The 23951-nt window shown below is 55.8% G+C and overlaps 1 protein-coding gene and 1 non-coding gene across 5 annotated transcripts; one reads left to right on the forward strand and one right to left on the reverse strand.

The window, feature by feature from the left end:
- Nucleotides 1–859: 859 nt before the first annotated feature.
- FBLIM1 (filamin binding LIM protein 1) lies at nt 860–22557 on the reverse strand. Of its 4 annotated transcripts, none has more exons than XM_053660661.1 (8): nt 22533–22557; nt 15256–15525; nt 10365–10567; nt 9885–10002; nt 8491–8660; nt 6242–6420; nt 5201–5318; nt 860–2255 (listed from the first exon to the last, which is right to left on the reverse strand). In XM_053660661.1, the coding sequence occupies exons 2-8, from the start codon at nt 15503–15505 to the stop codon at nt 2142–2144; spliced, it is 1152 nt and encodes a 383-aa protein (XP_053516636.1). In that variant the 5' UTR covers nt 15506–15525; nt 22533–22557; the 3' UTR covers nt 860–2141. The 4 variants fall into 4 exon arrangements, with proteins under 4 accessions (XP_053516636.1, XP_037001994.2, XP_037001993.2 ...); XM_037146099.2 differs by lacking the exon at nt 22533–22557 and adding an exon at nt 20229–20629; XM_037146098.2 differs by lacking the exon at nt 22533–22557 and adding an exon at nt 19842–19911.
- LOC119049986 (small nucleolar RNA U13) lies at nt 4155–4255 on the forward strand. The gene has a single exon (XR_005082648.1). It is a non-coding gene; the product is annotated as a small nucleolar RNA U13 (small nucleolar RNA).
- Nucleotides 22558–23951: the final 1394 nt, after the last annotated feature.

The following is a 23951-nucleotide window of genomic DNA, read 5'->3' on the forward strand; positions in this document are numbered from 1 at the left end:
GGTGTAGAGCCACACCGCAGACATTTTCTTTAAAAAGCTTCTCAACCATAGAATGGCCCATTTCCTGACAGCAAACCCCAGTCCCTTAAATCCTCCCCAAGTCCTCAGCACCTGCCCAGTTCTGAGTCCCTCCTAACATTCGCTGTGAGGGGAAGCAAGCACAAACAACCCCTTTGTTTCCTGGGGGCAGGTCCCTGGCGTTGCCTGATTGAGGGGCTTCCACAGGGCCATTGCGGAATGCTGACAGGAGTGACGGCTAAGAATTGTGGGCCAGCACCAGAGGGAGCAGGGAGCTCCCTGAACCAGTCAGAAACCTGCCAACCCCACATTGCTGTCCACGCCAGCAACCCTACGTGATGGAGACTAGAGTCGTTCCCATTTTACAGATGAAAACATCAAGTTTTGGAGGCTTAAGAACTAGTCCACACTATGGAGTGGCAGCTCCAGGTCTGAGAGCCAAGTTGCCTGCCTCTCAAGCCCAGTGCTTTCCTGCCAAATGCCCTCCTCTCTGGAGCTGCGCCCACCGAGTGAGCCCCGGCACCAGTGTGGTCCTCTTCACGTGCACCGTGTGCATCCTGTAGGTGAGGGTCGACTCTGCTAAGATTTGGTGGCCTCAGATGGCTGCTTTGCACAGGTGGCCCGTGGGCAGGAAGAAGTGGCACGATGAGCTGGTTGGTTCGAGTTGCCACTGCTGAGCATGAGTTCCCTGACCTGCTAAGCGGAGCCCCACTCTGCGGGAAAGGAGAAGCACTTTCTGAACGCCCACACCACTGTGAGCAGACGCCCAGGGCACGCTTTTCCAGGGCTACGATCAAAGGCTCGTGTCTATCTCGGCAAGACATTGGACGGAACACAGACGGACTTCTAACAGTAATGCGTTTATTCTCACGTGGAATAGGAAACATGTAACCAGCACACCAACCTGTGACTGCACAGCTACATTGTTCAGCACAAGACTAGAGCTGGGAGTAAATACAGGATGTTGATTTAAAGAAAATACTAAGGCAGTGTGAGGGTATGAGGTCCTTGGTTATGACAGTGGTGGGCGTGGGCTGTGAGTGCCTGGGGTTTGGGGCCCGCTGCTCTGACGCCCCTAAGGGGCTCTAAGAGAAGCTCTTCAGTACCTGGAGCCGGCACGGGCATGCATACCGGAGCCTTCGATGTGTCAGGACCGCCCCAGGGAGAAAAGTGCACCTTACGACATTGTTCGTGCCCTACAAAATGCTGTAGAAGTTACCAAGCAACAAAAGTGATTTTCCTTAAAATAGAAGAATCTTCTGGGTGCAGCCTTGAAGAGGCAGCGGTTGCAGGGCAGCCTGGGCTGGGGGGCCTGTGTGGGCCTTGGTGAGACAAGCAGGAGGTTGAAGGGACACCCCCCAGCACTGTCTCGAAGGAGTGTGTGTGTGTGAGAGTGTGCATGTGGGGGAGGGGTGTGCACACCCCAGTTAAGGCACATGAAGGACCCTCAGAGCACCTGCACCCAGTTTCCTGCATACAACTGGCACTTACTAAGTGTCAGCTGACTGGCACATGGGGCTGCTGATGCCCTTGGGTGTTGGCATATCTCGCCCTTCCTCCTGCCCTCCTCTTCAGGCTCACAGCTGGGCCAGGGTCCATGGCCATGCCACCCCAGGTCACATTCTTGTACATTTATGAACAAACGGGAAACATTTCCTATTAAGGTACGCTCTCCTCGCAAAAAAAAATTCAAAGAATGTTTCTCATCATTTAAACCTTGATATTTTAAAAAAGTACTTTTTAAGGGACTTTGGAGTTTAACTCAAACAGCTAAGTTCTGCAAGCCAGAGCTGATCTCAGCACCCTAACGGAACAGCTCAAGTGTCATTGCTAGGGACACAGGGTGCCACCTCACCCCTGGAAGTGGGTGGAGTCAAGGCCAGTGTGCAAGAGGGGCTGGAGCCTCAATCATGGCACCCCATGAGATACTCGTGTTATGGGGACTTCCGGTGCCCAGGGGACAGGAGGAGGAGGTGAGAGTTAGAGGGGCACTGTCTGCCAGCTGCCGCTGCTGAGCTGGGAGGAGGCCGGGGCTGGTCCCTGTTGCGGCTCAGAAGGTGCACAAGAGCAGTCAGGCAGGGAAGCCGAGTGGGCAAAGGCCCCCCACCGGGGCCGCGGCGCCCTCAGCAGCACCCCGCAGCGCTCCGCTTCACGTGACACGGCTTACAGAAGAGACGGTCGTTCAGCGGGTAGCAGCCTTGGTCCGTGGGCTCCACAGACAGGAGGATCCTGCAGTCCTGTGGGGACAAAGGACATGCAGATGGACCCCAGGCTTGGGCGCAGCCTGGAGCTGGCCCAGTGTCTGCTGATGAAACGACCCGAATGAATGAACTCCCTCTGGGCTGGAAGGTGGCTCCTCATTCCTCTTCCCCCAGCACACCTGGGGCAGGTCCCCACTGGGGAAGACAAGGCACACAGGGCTCCCGCCCACAGCAGGTAGGGCGTGGTGAGCAGGCAGAGTCACCAGAGGGGAGACGCCCCCGGAGGGATCACGAAAAAAGGCAGAAGAGCCTTCACAGCCGCCCAGCAGTCCCTGTAGGACATGACCTCTGCAAAGCAGCGACCCCATTTCCTGCTGGATGCCGCCCAGACCAGGGCCCGGTGCCCTGCGGGCCCTTGGCAAACATCTGCTGAATGAGTAACTGAAACCAGCCCGGGCTTCATCTCAGATGAAGAAACCGAGGCCCAGGCAGGGTCGGGGCTTGCCCTGGGTCTCCACTTTCTGCACAGCTTCGACACTGGCACGAACTTTACAATTTCAAATTCTCAAATCACCAAACGACTTGAGAATGAGATTTGGAGGCCAACCTGCTAAGCTCACCATTCTGCCGCAAGGCTGTCCCTCACCTCAGCCTTACCAGGGCACACACTGGGGAGTAATAATGGGGACAACTAATGCCCAGGGATGCGGTTCAGGGCATGGCTGGCATCCTCTGGAAGCTGCATTAATCAGTTCAGAGGGGCTGGTCCCTTCGGAGACAACTTGGGGCTCAGGGGTGCCATTCTGACGCAAGGCCAGCAGAGGGCGCCCTCGTGTGTCTCTTTTCTGCAACTGCATCTCAAGTCTCTCTCAAGGACTATTTAAATGCCAGGCTCTGAGAGCATCAGTTGCCAAATGTAAAGTCACAAAAGTGCACATGTGACCTCTTCTAAATTAGAGTCGAGGAAGGAAACATCTCAACTATGACAGTCACACAACTGGGAAGGAGCTGTAGGGTGGAGCTGTTTGTCCACCAGTGCAGACAAACAGGGCTGGAATCACTTTTCTCATACTCAGTTTCGGCATCTTAAATGGAGACACTAACTCCCATCTCACAAGATCATCACAGGATCAAGTAAGGCAATGTGTACGAAAGCATTTTGTATGTTAAAAATCAAGGCCCAGGTATGAAAGCGCTGCTACCCCTCCAGCAATGGTAATAAATGACACGGACCACAAGGGACAGGAACAACCAGAGGAGTGTGGACAGCGTCGTGAAACCCCTTTCTTTCCCTTCCCCAAGAAACAGAGCCCCAGTCTGTTCCAGGCCGAGGCAGTCTGAGTCTCGCCACCTGAAATGTACCCGCAGGTCGAAACTCTGGCTTTCTGCTGCAGCCCGGGAATGCTCACTGTAGCCTTGGCCCAGCTGACCAAGGACAAGCAGGGAGGTGTTATTTGCTCTCTAACCAGGCTCGGGGAAATGCTTATCACCACTGGACCTTATGAGGGCTATAGTGGTGACATGCACACTCGATTTCCGTCACCGTTCCTTCCAGATGTGCTATCAGTTGGACTCTGGACTCTGACCAACAAAGACAACGTAACTCTGAAGCTATCTGTCACCTTCTGGACCGAGCTCCCTTGTCACACTTATAAAAAAACAGCCCCTTGGTTCCATGTGTCTGTTTGAAGAAATGTTTAGACTTACTGGCTGATTAAGAGGTTTGCTCTGGGGGTCCCCACTTAGGTGACACCCACAAAAGTTGCCACCTTTGTTCCCGTCATCAAAGACAGAAACATCAGTGACATGGAGCCAACAGTGGAAGAGGCAGGGGAGGACCCCTAGAGCGCCCCCAATAGGACTGACTATGTAATTTACAGCATCTGGGACAAAATGAAAATGCAGAACCCCTTGTTCAATAATTAAGATTTCCGGACCCTTCTGTAGTTCCTAAGTGTGATGATTGGATGTTCACGCTCTTGTGTGACATGAGCCTCCCACAAACCTTGTAACATCGGCACACTACCCATCTGACATTAAAAAAAAATTAAGGTTTTCATGACGGTGACAAGAGAGCTTCCAAGCTTCTGTGTGCAGGGACCTGTGGGACTCCCCGGGCACTTCCTGCTAGGATTACTGCACCAGCTTCTCACCTTGGTTTCACCTGTCCCTGCGGCCTGGGGCACGAGGGCCCTTTCCTTCTCTCTGACCACGGCCTCTCACACTCAACACTCCAGACGCACCTAGGAACGTCCACTTCCTCTGATTCTTCAGGCTTGCTCATACCAAAGTGGGTTTTCACAGACCCTAGCTCCTTTCTGGACTTCCTTTCTTCTCTCTGAATATCTGACAAACTCCTACTCATCCTTCAAGACCCAGGATAAGCATCACTTCCTCTACAACCTCTCTGGTTAGACTCCACAACAGGCTTTTTAGTCCCAAAGCTGATTTATGTATGCTCTTTTCCAGCACCGGGAAAGATGTCTGCGGTGCGGGATTGCCCATCATCTCTGCCTTCCTTCCTACGGTGGAATCAACTCCCTGGCCTCAGGAGTTGTTAATCACAGCCCCTGACAAGTGATTGGTCTAGAATGGGCACGTGACCCACTCTGGGCCAATCAGAAGCCTTCTTGGGACTGAATTGGCTCTCTTGATATCATTTCCAAGTTAAATAAATGGATGTAAGCCTGTCCCAAAGGTAGCCATGCACTGTAACCCCCTCCTCATAGAGGATACTAGCCCATAAGAAGAGAAAATGAAGCAAACACACAAAAAAGGCAGAACTGAGAAACGAGAGTGTGCCATAACAGTGTCACTGGATACAATCAGTGACATCTCTGAGCCTCCCCACAACCCCCTTTCTTGCAGAAAGTAGGTTGAGTTCAGTTTCTATCATTAATTCAAAGAGTTCCGATTAATAGACTCTACTTGTGTGACTGAACGCGACGTGCAGCATGTCATGAAATCACTGCTTCACTCACCTCGCACCTGTAGCAATTTTCATGGAAGTTTCTTCCCATGCACTCGATTTTGAAGGCATCCTTGCCGTCTCGGGGGATGATGGGATTCTCGCAGATGCTGCACACCGGGGCGAATTTCCTAGAGGGAAGAGAATGCACTTCGGAGGCGTTCACGCCGACAACCACAGAAATTAGCTGTCAGAACGGCGCCTGGCTCTAATTCACCTCCCAGAGCTATTTCAGACCTGTTGCTACGTGACTGCACCTGGAGCTACAACCGCAAATGCCTATTTCTTCCTGGCAGGGGCGGATGGAGAGACCGGAGTAATTAGACCCGGCTTCCCAGGGTATAATTAGCTGGAGGCAAGGAAGTGAGGTGAACGTCAGAATTTGAGAAAGCGAAGACATCTCCTGTGAGTTCAGCGGGGCTGGGGCCCGTTTCATTCGTCTTGTATTGTAGGTCATTGCTTTTTCTTCTTCCTTTCTTTCCAACGGGCACATCTGTCCCGCCCTCTGGGATATGCCTGTCGCTACTGCTGCTTATGGCACTGTGGTCTAGGGATTGAGAGCAAGGCCCAAGAATTCAGGCCAATGGTGCAGGCCACGGGCGCTGGGCAGGAGGCTGTTGAGTCGTGACTTCCATCCTTACCAGCTGGGAGGAGACTGGGTACTTATCCACTGCATGCCTCAGTTTCCACATTTGGTAAAACGGAACCCTTGGCAGTGCCTGCCTGATAGAGGTGATGTGTGCATGCCTGAAGGCCCGATTCAATTAAGTTCTCTGTTCTTAATCTACTACAACATTAGTTTTGAGGATGAAATGGCCTAACCCGAGTGCCTGGCACAGTGTAGGTGCTCAAAACGTTAAATGCAAGCAGGTACACGGTCAGATGGGGGGTGTGCAGAAAGGGCAGACCCAGTTCCTGCAGGAAAGCTGTTCACCTGGCCCCGGGGTCTCGGGCTCAGTTCTCCCCCAGCCCCCCAGGACTCGGGATCAGCTCCTCTGTTCTGCCCAAGTCCCACCCTGTCCTGCCCCACCCAGCGCCCAGACCCCTCTCGTACCTGTAGAAGTCGTCCAGGCAGTACACCTCGTTCTGGCTGTCCAGGGCGAAGCTCTCATCCCCGATGCACCGGGCACAGGTCACACACGTGAAGCAGGTTGGGTGGAAGGCCCGGCCCAGGGCCCTGATGATGTGTTCTCGGACCACCTCGCCACACTTGCCACACTTCTCCAGGGTGTCCTGGGACAGAGGACCATTGCCTCACAGCCATCCACACGTGTGCCCACTCCAAGTCACAAAGGGCTTCTGACCAGCTCAGAAGGGGCCCAGGAGGCCAGGGGTACAGGTGAGGAGCCCAGACTCACGCAGTTGGCCTATAACTACCACCCCAAAACCTGCACTACTACTTCAGTGGATCAAGCTGGGCCCTGTGTCCTTGGCCTCCAGTGAGGAATCCTGCCACGAAGCTATGACAGCAAGTTTTGTTACTAGGAAATGCCGAGGCCACATCCACTAGGGTTCACAGAAGAAATTTCTTCTAAATTTCCAAGTCAGGAAAAGGAATTCCTAGAGAAGCTGGTGTGCTTTTTCTCTTATAGACAATAAACCTTGAAACCCTTTCCCTTTTCCATTTGCCCACTGGGAAGCTCGGAGTCAAATTCCATGCTCCCCTTTTAGGAATTGTAAGGGTCTTTTATTTATATATATTTTGGGGGTACTATTAACTTTCCCTTTGAGGTTCACACTTACTCTGTACTTTGATTTTCCTCTGTTCTAGTTTATTTTACATCCCATAATGTTATGTGCATTTTTTCAGTTGTTTTATGTGATAAGGACACTTAACATGAGATCTACCCTCCCAATATTATTGTTGACTATAGGTACATGTACAACCATATAAAGTACCTCAGGAATGAGGAGGGATGAGAGTTATCACTAAGGTGGACTGACCGGCCTCCCCTAACCAGCCCATTTCTCCTACACATCTCTCTTCCCCTTCCTGTGCTGTTCATTTTAACCCCATTTCATCTGACAGGTATATTTCAGGGGGAGGGGATACACTGCCCCTTCCCTCCCTCCCTCCCAGGGCAGCCCTTCTGTCCTCAGCTCACGGCTCCAGTCCCCCCTCAATGCTTCCAGCTCTAAGCTCCCTCCCCCTCCCCCCTGCATCCCCTCAGTGCCTCACCCCTACCCGGCTCTAAGCTGAGGAAGGAGGGCAAGGCCATCTGCCTCTCTACACTGATGAGGTCAGAGGGCTGGGCAGCCTGGCTCCTCTCTCCTCTCACAGTGCCTCCTGCCTGGGGTCAGGTCGTTCTGACTCTGTGGACTGAGTCCCAACTCTCAGTCCTAATTCCCAGTCCTCAAACCGGGAATCTTCAAACTTCCCAGTATACCAGAATCGCTTGAGAGACTTGCTGAAATGCAGAGTGCCAGGGGCCACCAATTCAGGAGGACGAGGTGAGGCCTGCATCCACGGTGGTCTTCACGCCACACAGAAACACGTCACCACATGCCACCACGCGCCATTGGAGAGCCAGAAATATCAACAGCTCGGCACCCAGACCGCACGCGGTACCCAGCGGTGCCAGACTCCCCCTTCAGAACCTCGTGGCTCTACGGGACAGCGCGAGACCTCGGGCAAGCCCAGAGCTCCCTGCATGGGGGGGTGGGGGCGGGAGAACCCCAGTTCCACCTCCTTCTGGAGCCTGACCCTGTGTGAAAGGTGAGTGACAGCCTCAGAGGCACCCAGGACCTAACGCCTGGCACCTGACTATGCAAATGTACTTGACCTTGAGATGGGGAGATTATCCTGGGTGATCCAGGTGGGCCCTGAATGCCATTGTGAGGGTCCCTGTAAGAGGGAGGCAGGAGGGAGATGGAACAGGGAAAGGAACTTGACAGCCAAGCACGATGTGACCCTGCTGACTTGGAAGAGGAACAGAGGAGCCAAGGCTGGCAAGGGACGCAGAGTTAGAAGCTGGAAAGGGCAAGGAAAGATCCGCCCCTAGAGTCTGACGTGGGGGTGGAGCGCAACGCTGTGATTGGACAGATTTTGGACTTCTGACTTGGAACTGTAAGAGGGTCACTGTGTGCTGTCTGGCGCCACCAAGTGTGTGGCAAGGTTACAGCTGTCACAGGAAAGCCATCCACCTTGGCTGAGCCCCTCCCCCATCTCTGAGCCTCCGCCTCCTCCTCCGTGAAATGGGCCAGTACTGCCTGCCTCCCAGGGCTGCTGTGGGAATGAAATGCTACATCTCCCACGTGCCTGGCTCAGGACCTGGCACCCAGGAAGCTGCTGCAGGGGGTTACCTGGTAGCAGGGCTCACAGAGGGGCCTCCCATCCTTCTGGTAGAAGCTCTGCCCGGCCAGCTGGCGGCGGCAGGTGCGGCACGTGAAACACTGGGCGTGGTACTGCCTCCTCATGGCTTCCACAGCCAGCTCTCGGGGGGACACAGTCTTGTGGCAGAAGGCACAGACGTCTGGGGTAGAAGAGACACAGGCCATGACCTGCCCAACCTGGGAGGACTGTACCGGGTCACCACCCACACATGCCCAGGGTGCCAGGTCTCTGCCTTGACCCCCTGGGGCTCGTGAGTGCGACCTCGCCTCCTGAGGGTCGGCAGGAGCAGTAAGGAGCAAAGCAAATGGCCTTTGAAAAGAGACGCAGTGTTGCGACAACTGGGTTGCCATCTGCAAAATATCAAAGTGGGGGGAAGCCTCCTTCGTGACACCCACACCCCAATCATTCCCAGTGTGTGGGAGATGTGGAAAATGAAAGCATGAGAACACCAAGAGCAACCAGAGGAGGATTATTTTATGACTTTGGAGTTGCGAGGCCTTTTGACAGATGATAAGAGCTCATTACTGTTTATTAAAGGAATAACTCGGGTGCCGGTGGGGCTGGGGGCCAACGGTCACACAGACGCTGCTGTCAGGAGGGCGGATCGGGCTGATCACGAAGGGCAATCCAGCAAAAGACACGCAGCTAGAAATGCACCCACGCTGGGCCACACTACTCCCGCTTCTAGCAATTTATCTCACAGACTTGCAGCCAGGAAAAACGACCATGTGCAAAGCACTTCACCTCAGCCTTATTTTTTGTTTCAGCAGGAGCCCCCTAAAGACCCGTTCACAGGCGACTGGTAAACGCAGTGGTGGGGCCCCACAAAGGAACACGACGCAGCTGTGAAAAAGAGGAAGCACCCACCACGTGTTCTCGTGCGGACTGAGCTCTAAGATGCACAAAGAAAGTGCAGGACAGCACGGAGTTTGCTCCTATTTGTAGGAAGAATGGGGGGTGGGGCGATGCATATCTGTATTTGTATTGTACGTGTGCATGACGTACGTCTGACAGACTACGCACGACATCAACAAGGGGAGGCTCCGCTGTGCACCCTTTCATCTTCCATTTTGTACAATGTGAGGGTCTCGGACACTCAAAAAATTAAGTAGTGAAAAGAAATTCCAGGTGTTTTTGCCATCATAGCAAATTCGGTGATCAAGATGATCAATTTTATGTGGATTTTGGTGCGAAAGGAAAAAACGTTAAAGCGATGAAAATAAAGTCGATGTACAACTCTAAAGCCATCACTGAACGGGGGGCTGGGGAGGACACCGGTGGTCCCCGCTGTCCCAGTTCCCACCTGGAAGCTCAGCCTGGCCCCCTGAGGACCCCCCAGAACCCCCCAGCCCTGGGCCCACACCTGTGGACGCCTCTCTCTCCGGGAAGCCGACAGGCTCGTCTGGAGGCGGCGGCAGCTCCTCCTCCGTGGGCCCCAGACGACTAGGCTGAAGCTGGAATGGAGGCCCCTCTGCCAGGGACTGTGGGGACAAGAGAGATGGGGGGGGAGAGAGAAGTCATCCAGTGGGGACCCCACACCACCCTCTCAGCCCCACACCCTCATCTGGTGGCACAAGGCACAACTAGCCCCATGGTACAGAGGAGGAAACCAGAGGCCCAGAGAAGCGAGTGACCCAGCTAAGGTCACAGCAGGAAGGTTACAGTGGCGGCTGGAGCCCAGGTCTCCCAGCTCCCGGTCTGTGTTCCTTCGACCAGTCAAAGCTACTTCTTTCTACTTGTAAGGAAGCTGCTGGACCCAGGGTTTCCCTTGGCCTGGAGTTCCTCCCATTTCTACAGTGGCCTCTGGTACTAAGGGTAGAGGATTAAAGGTGGTTCACAGTACCTGTGGTGGGGGCGGGGGCGGGGGCAGATGCAGCTGCTCTAAGTCGGAAATGAGTGATGCCCCCATCGGGGCAGGGGCCATGTCCTCGTCGTCCTCGTTGCTGGGCGGAGGCGGGTAGGCCGGTGGGGGCGGCGGAGGCGGGAGGAGGTCCAGGTCGGGGAGCACGTCCTCGCCATCCAGGGCGGGAGGAGGAAGAGGACACCCTACAAGTACGAGAGTGTGTACTTGAATGTGTACTTCAGGTGGTGCGGAAGCCACTGCAGTGTGGGAACCATCACTAGCCACATCATGGACGCAGGCAATGACCCTCAGCAGGTTGATGCAGAACTGTCCACGAAGGGTCTGGCTGCCCCCCCTGAACCTACAACTGACTCAGCGGACGTCAGGGGTCTTCGGACTCACCTTATGTGGCAGTGAGCTGTAGGCACCGGCTCTGAAACACTCTCACCAAAACCAGCCCCAAAACGTAAACCCAAACCAAACACAATCTAAGCAGGTCCCTAGACGTAACGTCCTTTCATAACAAAATTGGAAGACAGAGGGACAAGTGGGATGAGACCACAAGGAAGCCAAGAGTCACATCAGCACATTTCTGTGACAAGTCAGTGGCAGGGGAGTTGAGAGACTTGGAATTAAGAGACTTTGGAGAAAAAGGATCCCACATGTTGTCTATATTCGTCCGGTCATTCAAAGCTGCCACCAGCCACAGGTGGCTATTGAGCACAAGAAAAGTCCACGCTCAGCCCTGGCTGGTGTGGCTCAGTGGATTGAGAGCCGGCCTATGAACCAAAGTGTCGCTGGTTTGATCCCCAGTCAGGGCACATGCCTAGGTTCATAGGCCAGCTCATGTCTGTGGGCCAGGTCCCCAGCAGGGGGTGTGCAAGAGGCAACTACACATTGATGTTTCTCTCCCTCTCTTCCCCTCCCTCTAAAAGTAAGTAAATATCAGCTTTTTAGATAATGATCACATCCCAAAATGATCATTTTTATATACTGGGTTGCATGACCTATTATGAAAAGCAATACCACTTAATTCTTTTTACTTTTTTCAGTGTGGATGCTAGACAGCTTTAAATTACATCTGAGGCTTGATTGGTGACTCACGATACATTTTTATTGGGCAGTGCTGAAACAGACCTTATTGGATCCTGATTCAAAGGATGAGTCATCTCATTTAATCCTCACTTTGCAGATGAGGAAAAGCTAAAAATTCCACTGGATGACGGAGCTCAAAGGGAAGACAAGACATAATGTAGCTCATTCATTCCACTACAATCCAACAGTTACATTTTTATGGCAATTCAGGGCAAATGAATTATGGGTAGTATATTAGGTAATCATAAGGTATTCCTGCTGATTTTGTTTCACATTGTGGTTATGTAGAAAAATAAAAATAAAAAAGAGCCCTGGCTAGTGTAGCTGAGTGGATTGAGTGCAGGCCTGTGAACCAAAGGGTTGCTGCTTCAACTCCCAATCAAGGCACATGCCTGGGTTAAGGGTTCATACCCTGGTTGGGGCCCATACAAGAAGCAACCAATCAATGTTTTTCTCCCTTTCTTTCTTTCTCCCTCCCTCCATTCCCCTCTCTTTAAAAATAAAACCCTTCAAATACTTAGAAAGAAAGGGAAGGGAAGGGAAGAAAGGAAGAGGCAGAGAGATGTAACCAAAATCTGGAGGCCACTGGAGGCCAAATGTGGCCAAAACTTATTGTTGAAAGTAGATACGGAGTACACAGCGTTCCTTGTACTGTTCTGTCTACTCCTGGGTATGTTTGAAAGCCCCCCCCCCACCACACACTCACGCAAAACACCCAAGAGCACACACGCAGGACAGGAGTGACACTGAGGTGTCACCATCTGCTAGTCCGTGGGCACAGCCTTTCCCGGGTTCCTGGCAGGCTGGAAGCAGGTCGGCTGGCCAATCACCAAGCTCCTGCCTCAGCCCCAGGCCTCCTGTCCGGCTACACTGACATCTAGGTAACCACCACCCTTCCGTGCTCCCCTGGAGAAGGGACTGGGGGCCAGGAGAGAAGCCCTGTGTAGTGTGGTGCTGTGTAGACGACTGTGACAATCCTGTTACTGCCACCAGAGGGTGAGCCCTGCTGACAGTGCCCTCGGAGAAAGGACGCAGAGTCCTCTACCAACCCGCTGTCCCCAACACACTGGGTAGGCCAGGTCCACCTGAGGTCAGGCTGCCCTGTGCCCTGGCAGAGGCCCTGCCCCCGAAGACCTGGGCTCTGGTCGCATTCCCGGCTCACTGACTGGGGCACCGCTCTGGGTTTCAGGTTTCCCGTCCATTCCATGCAGATAACGAACCCCCCTTCTTTTTCCCAAGGGCTGAGGGGACTGTACAGACGGGAAACTTGTTCTAATGCAGAGGGCCCGGCCCCACCCCGGAGCTGCTGATTCAGCAGCAGGTGTGGGGTAAGTTCCCAGAACTTCCATCTTCTGAAAAGTTCCCTGTGCTGCTGGTTCAAAGGCCACACTGAGAACTTCTGCCCCTCAAGTCTCACCTACCTAATGCCTTAGGACTAAACAACAGCTCCCCAAGTATGGCCCCCAGACCAGAGCAGCAACACTACCTGGAAACACATAAGAAATGCAAAGTCTTGGGCCCCACCACAGACCTGCTGAATCAGAGACTCCAGGGTGGGGCCCCACCAGCTGCGTCTGAACAAGCCCCCAGGGGTGCTGATGCTACTGAAGTGTGAGAACCGAGCTCCGGAGGAGCGGCCGTGAGTCAGGAACCAGAGTGGGAGACGCAGCAGGTACCGAGGCCTCTCCCAGGACCTGCCTTTGGTTCTGGACTATAGGCTGACGGGCGGGCAGGTGCCAGTCAGGGCAGGGATTCAAGACAGGCACTGGAGGCCATGGGGCAGGTGTGCAGAAGGGGCCCAAGCAGAGTGAGGATGATTCTGTTCAGGTGGCCGAGAGCCAGAGAAGGGCGAGCAGACCCTTGGGCAGAAGCACAGAGAAAAGCCGACTTATAAATAAGAGACAGGTGGGGCAGTGTGCCTGCGAAGTGTGGAGTGGGGGAGGGGCACCGGAGAGGTGGGGACTTCCGTCAGGGTGACGGCTGGAGAACTGCGGGTAAATTCCCCAGGGGACAAGCGCCAGAAGAGGCATCAGATGACAGCCTGCTGTAGAGATGGCTTTCAGCAGCTGGCGGGGACCCAGGGACGCTTTGTGTTCTGTAGTCAGACCAGACTCGTGACCAGGGGGCTCACTTAGAAGGCAGCTCGCTCCGGCAAGGCTGAACCCCATGTAAACCCAGCTGGGGGGCAAAATGAGTTAGAATGGCTTCTAACTCACTGTTTAGAAGCCACCCCTTCCCGAGGAAGGTCCGGGTTTGTTACCACACTACTCCTGGGATGGTCTGCCTATAATTCCGATAACCTGTGAAAACACCCAGGAAATTTGGGCACCTAAATGGTACTTCTTGAGCTCCCTCTCCTACCCAAAGGGACCTCTTTTTCCCCCACTGGAGGACTATGTGGAGAAGCAGCGGGACAAGGCTGTGTCCTCAGTGTGTGTGGTCAGGATGGAGATCGACCAGGAGGCTGCATCATAATGAAGACGCACGTCCCACGAGTACCCACATTCTCCCCTGTGTGTGCACATGCAGCCCCTTCCTTCTGGCCCTCCGTCATTGGCATTTCCTATTGGTCTCTAGGTGGTTTCCATGGTGATGGCTGCACAGGGCTGCCCTAGGCGAGCAGGATGACTGACTGGACATCTGGGGGATTCTGGGGGCTCAGCTGCCATCCGGGGCTGGCCTCTCACCCTCAGTGCCCCAGTGGCTCCTTGTTCCAGCTGGTGCCCCAATGGACAGTGAGCTGTCCCCCTGCCTCAGGTCCCTGACACCATCCTTCATTGCTGCCACCCAATCCAACAGCTGAGACTTTCCATGGAAGTTACAGGGAGAGAGGATTGGAAGGCTCTTGTCAACATGGCAGCAGGGCCAGCTCAGACCAGGCACGAGGTAATAGAACAGTCACTGGGCTGCCAACCAAAGGGTCGCTCCTTCCAGTCCCAACTGGGGCACGTGCCTGGGTTGCGGGCCAGGTCCCCACTAGGGGGCACATGAGAGTCAACCACACATTGGTATTTCTCTCCCCGTCTCTCTAAAAATAAATAAATAAAATCTTTAAAAAAATAACAGTCACAGGCGAAGCATCCATTCTGTGATGAATGCATCACACACAACCACATTTCCATTGTGCAGAGGCGGAGACCCAGGGAGGAAGTTTACCCAAGATCACACAGCCAGAGAACAGCAGAGCCCGGAGGGAACAGTCACCTCTCGCGCCTGCAGACTGGCCAAATTCGTCCCTGCCTGGGCCCCGGGGCTCCCCTTTCCCACTGTCCTTCAAGCTCCACCCTGTCATTCAGGTCTTAGCTGAATGTCACCTTCTTGGAGAAGCCATTCTGACCTCTTCGCTGTTTTATTCCTCTACAGCACACTACTGTCTTCCTGATTTATACTTTATATTTTTATTATCTGTTTTCCTCACTAAGATTTATGCAGGCTGAAAACTTTGTCTCTTTGTTCACGTCCCCAGTGTCTGGCCCAGAGTAACAACCACACAGGTAATTAACGCGTCCCACACGACAGGTGCTGGGCTACCGTCCGTGCTAACTCATCTGACCCCCAGAACAGTCCTCTGACGAAGGTGCCCTGTTATCAGAGTAGGGAACTGTGGCTGACGTCACGCAGCTGAGAAGTGTGGGAGCCAGGGTTTAAACCCGGGCAGGTGGGTTTCAGTCTACCCGGCACATAGTAGGTGTCTGATGAATGAGTGAAGGATGAATGAATGATCTCAGAGCCCGCCCCACCACCTGCCTCAGTGCTTCCCCCACCTGGGTCTCCCACCCAGTCCCCAGTCTCTTACCTCCATTGGAGAGCTGAGTGGGGACAGCTGGCACTGTGGCCGCAGCCCTGCCAGAGGGTGTCCAGGGGCCGGGTCTCCCTGCCAAGCCAGCTCCAGGTGCCTTCGTGGCGGCAGGAGACTCCCAGGGGCGGCCAGGCCGGGCCGCGCAAGCTGCCCGTCTCACTTCCTCAACCGCAGCCGCATCTCGACGTGGGGGAGCCAAGGTGATAAAGACAGAGGAGGCGACCCGCTTCTCAGGCTCTGAGGCCATGGCCGAGGCTCCTGGTGGGGCTGCGGGCAGAGTGGCACTTGGGCCTAAGGCACAGGGTGTGCTCCCCCGAGGCCGCAGTCCCTTCCCTGGGGCACGGAGCCTTCCTCCTCCTAACGAGGCAGCTGCCCCACTGAGCCAGCAACACCAAGCCTGGCTGACAAAGGGGCTGGCAATGTCCTTCCAGCGAGGGTGACTGTTTACCAGGTGACCTGGCTACAAGGTGGGACCCAGAGTCCTGCCTGCTCCTCCCCCGAACCTGCACACATGGGGGAGCAAAGGGCAACCCCGCCCCGCTCACCCCACAAATGATTCATTTCCTTCCACCAAGGACTGTGAGGAAGGGGCAGCTCCTCTAGCTCCAGCCCCGAGCAGGGCCACACCCCAGGTTACCTCCCTCACCTCGGACCCCGATTCTCCGGAGACAGCTTAAGTCCCCAAGGTTGGGACAGCTCCTCCATGGGAGAGCGTCGGGACTGGCCTCCAGGGGGCAGAGGGGACAGAAAAATCAAAGCTACCATGTCCCAAGACCCACTCTGTACCTTAAGCACTTTCTGCCCATGAACTCATAAATCCCCCCAGCACCGCTGGGGGAGAGACACGATTGCTGTCCCATCTTACAGATGAGGACACTGAGGCACAGAGGTGACGAAGTCACTTGTTTGGGTCATGCAGCAGCACAATTTGACCCCAGAGCCCGTCTCCTGGCTGCTTGGCTCAGCGGCCTCTCCAGCCCAGTCCGCCAGCCGGCGCCCTCTTCTCCACAGTCGGCCTCCAGGCCCGGTCAGTCCGTGTTTCCACTGCTGGAATCACTCACTCTGCCCCATTTCCTGAACTGCAGCCCAAACCCTCAGTGGGCTCCAGTCCCGCCTCCCACCCTACCCCTGGAGCGGTCTTTTTAGAGGGTAAGGCTGACTGTTGCTCCTCCATTCAAAATCTTCCCTGGCTCCCTCCTACCTGGAGAACAGAGTCCCAAAGTGCCCTCGCCCATTCCCCCTTCCTCGACCCTCTTTCTCCCTAACCTGTCTGGGAGTGTTCTCCGCGCCTGTTTTTCCTGCCTCACCCGGCCACGAGGTGAACTTTGGTTTTTCCTGAGAGGTCCAGCTCAAACATTCCCTCCTCCATGAAGTCCCCCCGATTCCTGACCCTTTCCCTGGGACTGTTGTCTGCTTCCAGGGCGATGACAGGCTGTCTCACTGTCGCCATGTCTGCCCCGCCCCTGCCCCCGCCAGAAGTGGCCGTGTGCCATCAGCTGTGCCTGGGACTTTGGTGCGCCAGGGGCCAGCTCTCAGCATAGGCATCAAGGCCTGGGTCTGGGAGCAGGCAGCAAGCAGCCCAGCGAGGGAGAGCCCGGTTTTCATCTCTCAGGGGTTCCTGGGGACGGTGGCCTCGGGCCTGAGGAGGGCCATGGGGAGGGGTGCGTCAACCACACTCAGCTCAGGAGCCAGCACAGGGCACCCAGAGGGGAAAGCGTGCCCTTTTCTGTCTCACTCTCACTCCTTGCCACCCCCCCACCCTGACACGGAGACATGGCCCCAAAGCCCAGCCCGCAGGTCCGTGGGGAGGAGAGAAAATAGGGACCCAGAGAGCGAACCTGGAGAAGCAGGTGGGCAGGGGTGAGCGTCCTAACAGATCCCCAGGGTGCACTTGGAGCCCGAGTGGCCACCTCAAGGCCTCCCTCCGCATGAAGAAGCCCCAACCAGCCACCATGGGCAATCTTGGTGACAGACAGAGAATAATAATAACAAAAACAACATCCATGCTTACAAATTTCCCTTAAGTTCGTTTTTATGTTTGGTTAAAATGTATCACTCAGGCCAATAAAAGAAACACTGATTCCAGCCCTGGCTGGTGTAGCTCAGTGGATTGAGCAGGGGCTGCAAACCAAAGGATTGCCAGTTCGATTCCCAGTCAGAACACATGCCTGGGTTGCGGGCCAGTTCCCAGCGGGGGACACCCAGGAGGCAACCACACATTGACATTTCTCTCCCTCTTTCTCCTTCCCTTCCCCTCTCTCTAAAAATAAATAAATAAAATTAAAGAAAACACACCAATTCCAAAACAGAACCAGTAATTGAAGAAAGCGTCAAAAGTCCTCTAAGCACGTCCCTTTTGTTTCTTGTTGCGTAAGTGGTAAGTGATGTTAGGAAGCACACGTGCGTATATTGGCCGTCACAGCCTCTGGTTTTATACTTTGCTGCAAACTCCATTATCTATTTCTGTAAACAATGCTCAGAGCGCCTCTGAGATTTCAATACAAGAAACCACAGGGGCGCTGGGCTACTGATGACCCGACTGCCCTGCTCCAGGCACCGTGCCCAGGGCCTTCTGGTCCTCGGAACTCACCTAGCCCTCCCAGCCCGTTCTGCCCCCACTTCACAGGTGGGCCAGTGAGGCCCCAAGAGGCTAAGTGACTTTCCCAGGCCACCTGTGGCAGACTCGGGATTCTAACTAAGCACCATCAGCACCATCACCATCCAAGGTGAGTCGGCCAGGTGTTTCTGGACGCGAGACTCACTTTTTCCTTCCCGGGTCGCAGGCACGCCCCCAAATTCTTGGACTTGTTCTCACCCCAGAATGGCCCGATCTGGACCGATTATCTTGTGGTCAGTGCACCCTGGGCCGTCCCTAGAGACTGCTGGGGATGACACCTCTGCCTTCCTCCCACCCTACCCTGACCCCCACTCCACCCCAGCTCACCCCTTCAGGAAGTTGGATCTGCTGGTTTCTCAGAAAACATCCAAGGCAAAGGTCCCAGTGCTGAGGCCAGATGTTCACAGCTGGGCAACACCCCCCCCCCCCCGACTTCCTGCGGTTTCTGTTGGGACTTCAGGCCCCAGGGGAAGGGGCCTGGCTGGGGACTTGCAAAGCCTGGGCAGTCAGGTCAGCCAGGCCCCGGAGGGAAAGGGAGGCTGCGCTGGTCCCACTGCCCCCACCTCCTGTCACCCTGGAGAGGGGTTCATGTGCAAGAGCTCCCTGTGGGCAGCGATTCAGGCAGCGGTGCCCAGGGCCCCTCCACCCCCATCCTTCCTCTCCCAGAGGGTGAATCTGATATCCAGGCGGGTAAGCAGAGAAAGTGGGAACAAAGGGAAGGAAAGTCACTTCCTGTCAAGAGGAAGGAAGGAGGCCAGGATCCAGCAACTACCCACCCAGCCCGGCTTTGGGCTGCAGCCCAGGGCAGGGCTTCCAGGGGCTCCGGGCAGTGCCCCCTGCATGCCCCCTCCCTGCCCCCCCCCCATGTCCTGTTCCTCACCCCTTCCAAAAACTCTGGAAAGGCCTCTGAGCTTTGTTCTTTGACACTCTGGCCAAGCAGCCTCTGCTCCGTTCAGAATTAAACTTTGCTAGAGGTGGGGGTGGGATTGCACCCCTTACCCCCTGCAAGGACCCTTGCAGCCTCAGGCAGGGCTTCCCCTTCCTCTCGCTCACCCCAGGAAGGGGAGGAAGCGCATCCAGCTGGGTTCGCACAGGCCCCACCTCTCTTTCCTGCTGAGTGACCCGGAGCAGGTCACTGAACCTCTCTGGGCTTCAGTTGTTGTTTTTTAAATAAAGTGAGAATACTGAGGTCTGTCCTAAAGGGTGGCTGGCTAAGGGGACAAGAGGAAAGAAAGTGCAGAAGACCTTGGTGCTTAGGGCCAAGAGAAGGCCAGCTGGTTCTTCAGCCCCGAAGTGGGAGCAGGAGCCCCTGGGGCGTGGGCTCCTGGGGGGACTAGGGGGACTAGGACTTCGCTTCCCTCATTATGCGGGAACGAATCTAAAGCTGCCCAGCCCCTTCCCGGGATCCTCAGGGGACCCGTGCCAAGACGCACACACCTTGGGGCTGGCCCGGCCTCACCCCTTCCCAGCCCCCGACGGGGACTAAGAGGGACTGTCCTGAAGCTCTTCCCCTCCCCTCGCCGGAGCCCGGCTGGATAAAGGGGCCCGAGGTCTCCGGAAACCCGGCGCCCTCCCGCGAGCAGCCAAGCAGGGCACTCGCCGGGTCACCGTGGGGCGCTGCCGGGGACTTTAATTCGATCCATGTGCGGGACGCTGTCCTCTTTGTGCGGGAGCTTCCGCCCTGCCTCCCCCTGCCCTGGCGCCCCGCACGGGGCAGGGACACTAGCCGTCCCCGGACTCCGGGACTGTGACCGAGTTGCTGGGACGGAAAGACAGCGCCCCCGGGTCTCGCAGGCACCTCCCCCCGCCCCGGGTGCCGCAGGACCCCTTCAGGAGCGCCGGGGCTGGGGTCCCGGCTGGGGGCGGGGTGGCCTCCGGCCGGGGACTGCCGGTTTGTCACCTGTGTGTACCCGGGGCAAGGACGGAAGGACGGAAGGACAGGACCCGCCCCCGCCGCCCAGCTTACCTGGGCCTCCTGCGTTCGGGCCGGTCCGGTCCGACGCCCGAGCGAGCAGAGCCGGAGCAGCGCGCGCCTCCCGCCCGCCGCCCTCCCCGCCCCCTGGCTCCCTCCGCCCCGCGCCCCGGCCGCCTTACCATAAAAGGTGAGGCTTGGGGGAGGGGGCCCGGGACTCCCGTCGGGCGGAAGCGGCCCCCTACCTGCCCCCCCACCTGGCTGGCCGCGCCCCGCGCCGCCCCCTCCCCCTCCCTTTGTTTCCTCGACCCCTCCTCCCACCCCGGCCCAGACCTGGAGGGAGGGAGGCCTGCCCCTCTGCCCGCACCCCCGGGGCCTTTGTGCACCCTGAGTGGTCCTCACCCTTCCCCACCCATAGATCACTTGGGTTGGTGGTCCTACCTGCCCTGTCTGGTGGAGGGGGTGCTTACACCTCAGCCTGGCCTGGAATTCCCCAGAGTCAGGTGGGTCTGGGTTCCACGGCCCGTCACTAACCCCAGAGACCCCGGCAGTCACTCCATCTTCCGGAGCCTCAGTTTCTTTGTCTACAAAACCCGGGCGTGGCTGCCTTCCCGTCGGGGTCTGCCTGAGAATAGAAGATGCGGCCGGGAGAACGCAAGGAGTGGTCCACGTAGGCTGGGCTCGGGGCTTTTTCCGGGGTGCCCCAGTGAAGCAGGTCACCTGGATTTGCTGTCTTGAGCTGTCACTACCTGTCTGGACTCAAGCCCTCTGCAGCTGGGTCCCAGGGTCCGGGGAGACAGGGCCCAGTGGCCACCGCATCACCTGCTGAGGACCCCCTCCCACCTCCTGCACACCCTCCCCCAAGCTGGAGTAGCTGGTTAATGGAGTTGGGAGGGGAAGCTGAGCCCCGGCCCTGGAGCAGGAGATGGAGCCGGGATGGGCCGCCTGAGTCCCAGGAGGCCTCCGGAGCATTGCTGGGAAAGGGAATCTGGGTCTGATTCAGAGGCAAACAGATTGTTCTTTTGATTAAAGCCACGGTGGCTGAGGCCAGTGGAGCACTTGGACCCAGCGCCATCTGGGGGGGGGGGCGGGAGGGGGGCAGGCCCTGCTGTGGGCCCAGCGCTGCAGTCACCCTGGCCAGGGCGGCTCTTGAGGGGCTCACACTCATGGGCTTGTAAGGGGGGGTGCCTGGAACCGTGTCCCAGGCTCCTCCACCCCTCCTGCCACCACCCTAAATCTCTCACCCACTTTTGGTCATACGTGTTTCGTGTGATCATCACGGCTGAAACAGGGTCACTGATGACCTCGATTGAATTTAGTTTTAAATCCTAGCTCTAGAAATCATCCTTCTCTCTCTCTACACACACACACACACACACACACACACACACACACACACACACACGCATGCAACCCCGGAGGTAGCAGAAGGTAGTAGCCAGGACCTAACGGTCACAGAGTCGAGACCTCTGCACGCCAGGGACATCCTGCCCTGAGTTGTGCTTCAGCACCTGAGCCGAGGTGGAACCACCCCTCCAGCTACTTTCCCATGAGACCAGACAGAAACGCAGGAAAAGACCTCAGAACTGACCTCCAGACCTGAAGGAGTGATTTATTACTCTCACCTCCGAACAGTTCCCAGCATGACCCCATGCCCCCAACCCACGGTGTCTTGTGATTCTAACCTGTGTAACCTGTAATCTACATGCCACTGGGGAGCTGGGTTTTTAAAGCATAAGCTTCCATCTCTGTATTGACCAGTTCAGTGTGAGCGATTTGTCTTTTCTCCGGTTCATGCATTTCTCTGGGGCAGTGCGGGCAGTGCGGGCAGGCGGGCAGGCTCAAGGGAGCGACCACTCCGCAATAGCAGCGGCAACCTACAGGGTTCCTATCGGCGGGCATCTGGCCTACAGGCTTCCTTTCCATTTGATCCCCAGGAGGGCCCTGTGCGGCGGAGCTGGTTACTCTTGTTTCTCAGATGAGGAAACTGAGGCCCAGACCTGGATTCAAACCCAGGCCAGTAGCCCTGGGCACTGCTCTGTGCCCCAGGGGCCGTGAGACTGCCCACCAGCCTTCGGATTGGGAAGCTGAGGCTTGGAGAGCCGAGGGAGAATTGCACTCACAGCTGCCTGAGCCCTGGCCGGGCTCAGTCCTGGCTGGTCAGCAACGCCTCCAACGTGGGAGCGAGACTTCTCTGCATCTCCCCGAGGGGCAAGGAGACTGGAATGAGGGGAGGAGAAAGGTGCGACCCAGGGGTTCTCCGACGCTTTTGCTGGTGAAATCCCTTTTCAAGTGCTCTGTGACCCAAAAGCTCATTTGAAACAGAAAAGTGCAGCCCCAGCTGGGATGCTCGGTTGTCTGGAGCATCAGTCCGTGCACCAAAAGGTTGCAGGTTCGATCCCTGGTCAGCGCACATACTGGAGGCAACCAGTGGATGTTTTCTCTCTCATATCAATGTTTCTCTCTCTCTAACCAATAAACAGAACCTCAGGTGAGCATTAAAACAAACAAACAGAAAAATATAGCTGCTCTCCCTCACCTCCAAGATATTCCCCAAGCCACCTCACTGCACCCCAAGGTGGGACAATAAGGCATCAAAGAGCTGACCTGAGGCCTTGTCCAAGGTCACAAAGACTCCATCTGGGACCCAGGCATCTGCTCTGGGCTAAGACTGGCTTGGGACGGGGAAATGTCAATGAGGACTGTGGGGACCTGCCACCCAGCACCCCTGGCCACCTGTCTCACCTCCGCCGCTGCTCCCAGGTAGGGGGGAGCGTCCTGGCCAAGGGTCTCCCGCACCACTCCAGGTGTCAGTGTCACCTCGGCAGGCGCCAAGCTTCCTGCAATGGAAACCCAGGAAGTGCGCTGAACGAGAACACACGCCCTTTGTCCGCCAGAGGCCCTGCTCTGCTCCTCCCTCCCTCCCAGCCTCAGACCAGCTTTCTGCCAAGTGACTGAGTGAGGGCTCGAGCTTCTAATAGGGTTCAGGCAGCAGAGACCCCGGTGGGAGAGGTGTCTGGAGGTGAGATCAGACCCCTGGGGACATTTGCTGCGGCCCAAACAGACTGTCGGGAAGCTGTCACCTGCTGCCAACAGTAGGGGGAGGGCTGTGACCCAATAATCATTGACTGGGCACCTACTGTGTGCTAGGCAAAAGCCAAGGACCTCACAGAAGTCAGGTTAGACACAGTCCTTGTCCCCCTGGAGCATATAGGAAGGTGGAGGCAATCGACACATAATACAAATTCATATGTGAGGGGGGACTCCAAAAACACCACTTACCTCCTGGACGGCAGGCCCCCATAGTACAGGCTTCCCCTGCTAGGTGAGTGTTCTAGGAAGCCACCTGTATCTGTACCAGCTGGTGTTGTTGTGAGAGGCTGTGTTTGGCTTCAGTGAATTTTTTTTTAAAGACTCTTTCAACGCATTTGCCCATTTCATGTGGGTGATTTACAAGCACATCTGTCCGCACCATGCCCAGTGTTCAGCAGTTTTTGACCAAAATGGCATCACCCCACGCCCTACCCTCCCTATTCACCTGATCTTGTCCCGAGTGACTTTTTTTTTTTGTTTCCCTGATGAAAAAGTCCTCAAAGGGAAACCTCTCTGCCAATGTAGAAGAGGCGAAACAAAAAAATGGCAGAAGCACTAAAAGGCATCAAAATCAACAAGTTTAAAAACTGTTTTGAGTGGTGGAAAAAACGTTTCGATAGGTGTATTGCATCCAACGCAGAATACTCTGAAGGTGACTGAAGTTTAAACATGGGAGAATAAACACAATTTTTTATACATAAATTTCCTTTTTTGGGGTCCCCCCTTTGTAAGTCACATTACGTCACCTCTTCTGCAAACCCTCAGTTGGCTGCCCATCGTGGGGACGAAAACCCTCACCCCCTCCGTGGCCCTGAGTGACGTGGCCCCTGCCCACCTCTGCTCAGTCGTCACTTGTGAATGAGCGGAGCAAATAGTGCAAGACACCCAGAGGGACACTGTCATAGCTCAGAAAAGCCAGGAGTGGGGGCTCAGGAAGGAGGGGGCTGGCTCACTGCAACGACAGATGCCCCGGAGGTTTCCCTCATGCCCCCTTAGCAGGGACTGGACGCACTGGTCTTCATCCACCTCTTCAGACGGACGCGGGTCAGGGCCCAGGAGGCGAGCTCTTGT

Source organism: Artibeus jamaicensis, unplaced genomic scaffold, assembly GCF_021234435.1.
Source record: "Artibeus jamaicensis isolate MK-2021 breed Jamaican fruit bat unplaced genomic scaffold, CSHL_Jam_final scaffold_847, whole genome shotgun sequence".
NCBI classification, from domain to species: Eukaryota; Metazoa; Chordata; class Mammalia; order Chiroptera; family Phyllostomidae; genus Artibeus; species Artibeus jamaicensis.

What these genes read in the sequence shown, in the direction of transcription:
- FBLIM1 (XM_053660661.1), bottom strand. Translation starts at nt 15,505, where the DNA reads ATGGCCTCAGAGCCTGAGAAGCGGGTCGCCTCCTCTGTCTTTATCACC. An exon ending in CACTCAGCTCTCCAATGGAG is followed by an intron (nt 10,568 to 15,255) that starts GTAAGAGACTGG and finishes TCGTACTTGTAG; the next exon opens with GGTGTCCTCTTCCTCCTCCC. An exon ending in AAAATTGCTACAGGTGCGAG is followed by an intron (nt 2,256 to 5,200) that starts GTGAGTGAAGCA and finishes TTGTCCCCACAG; the next exon opens with GACTGCAGGATCCTCCTGTC.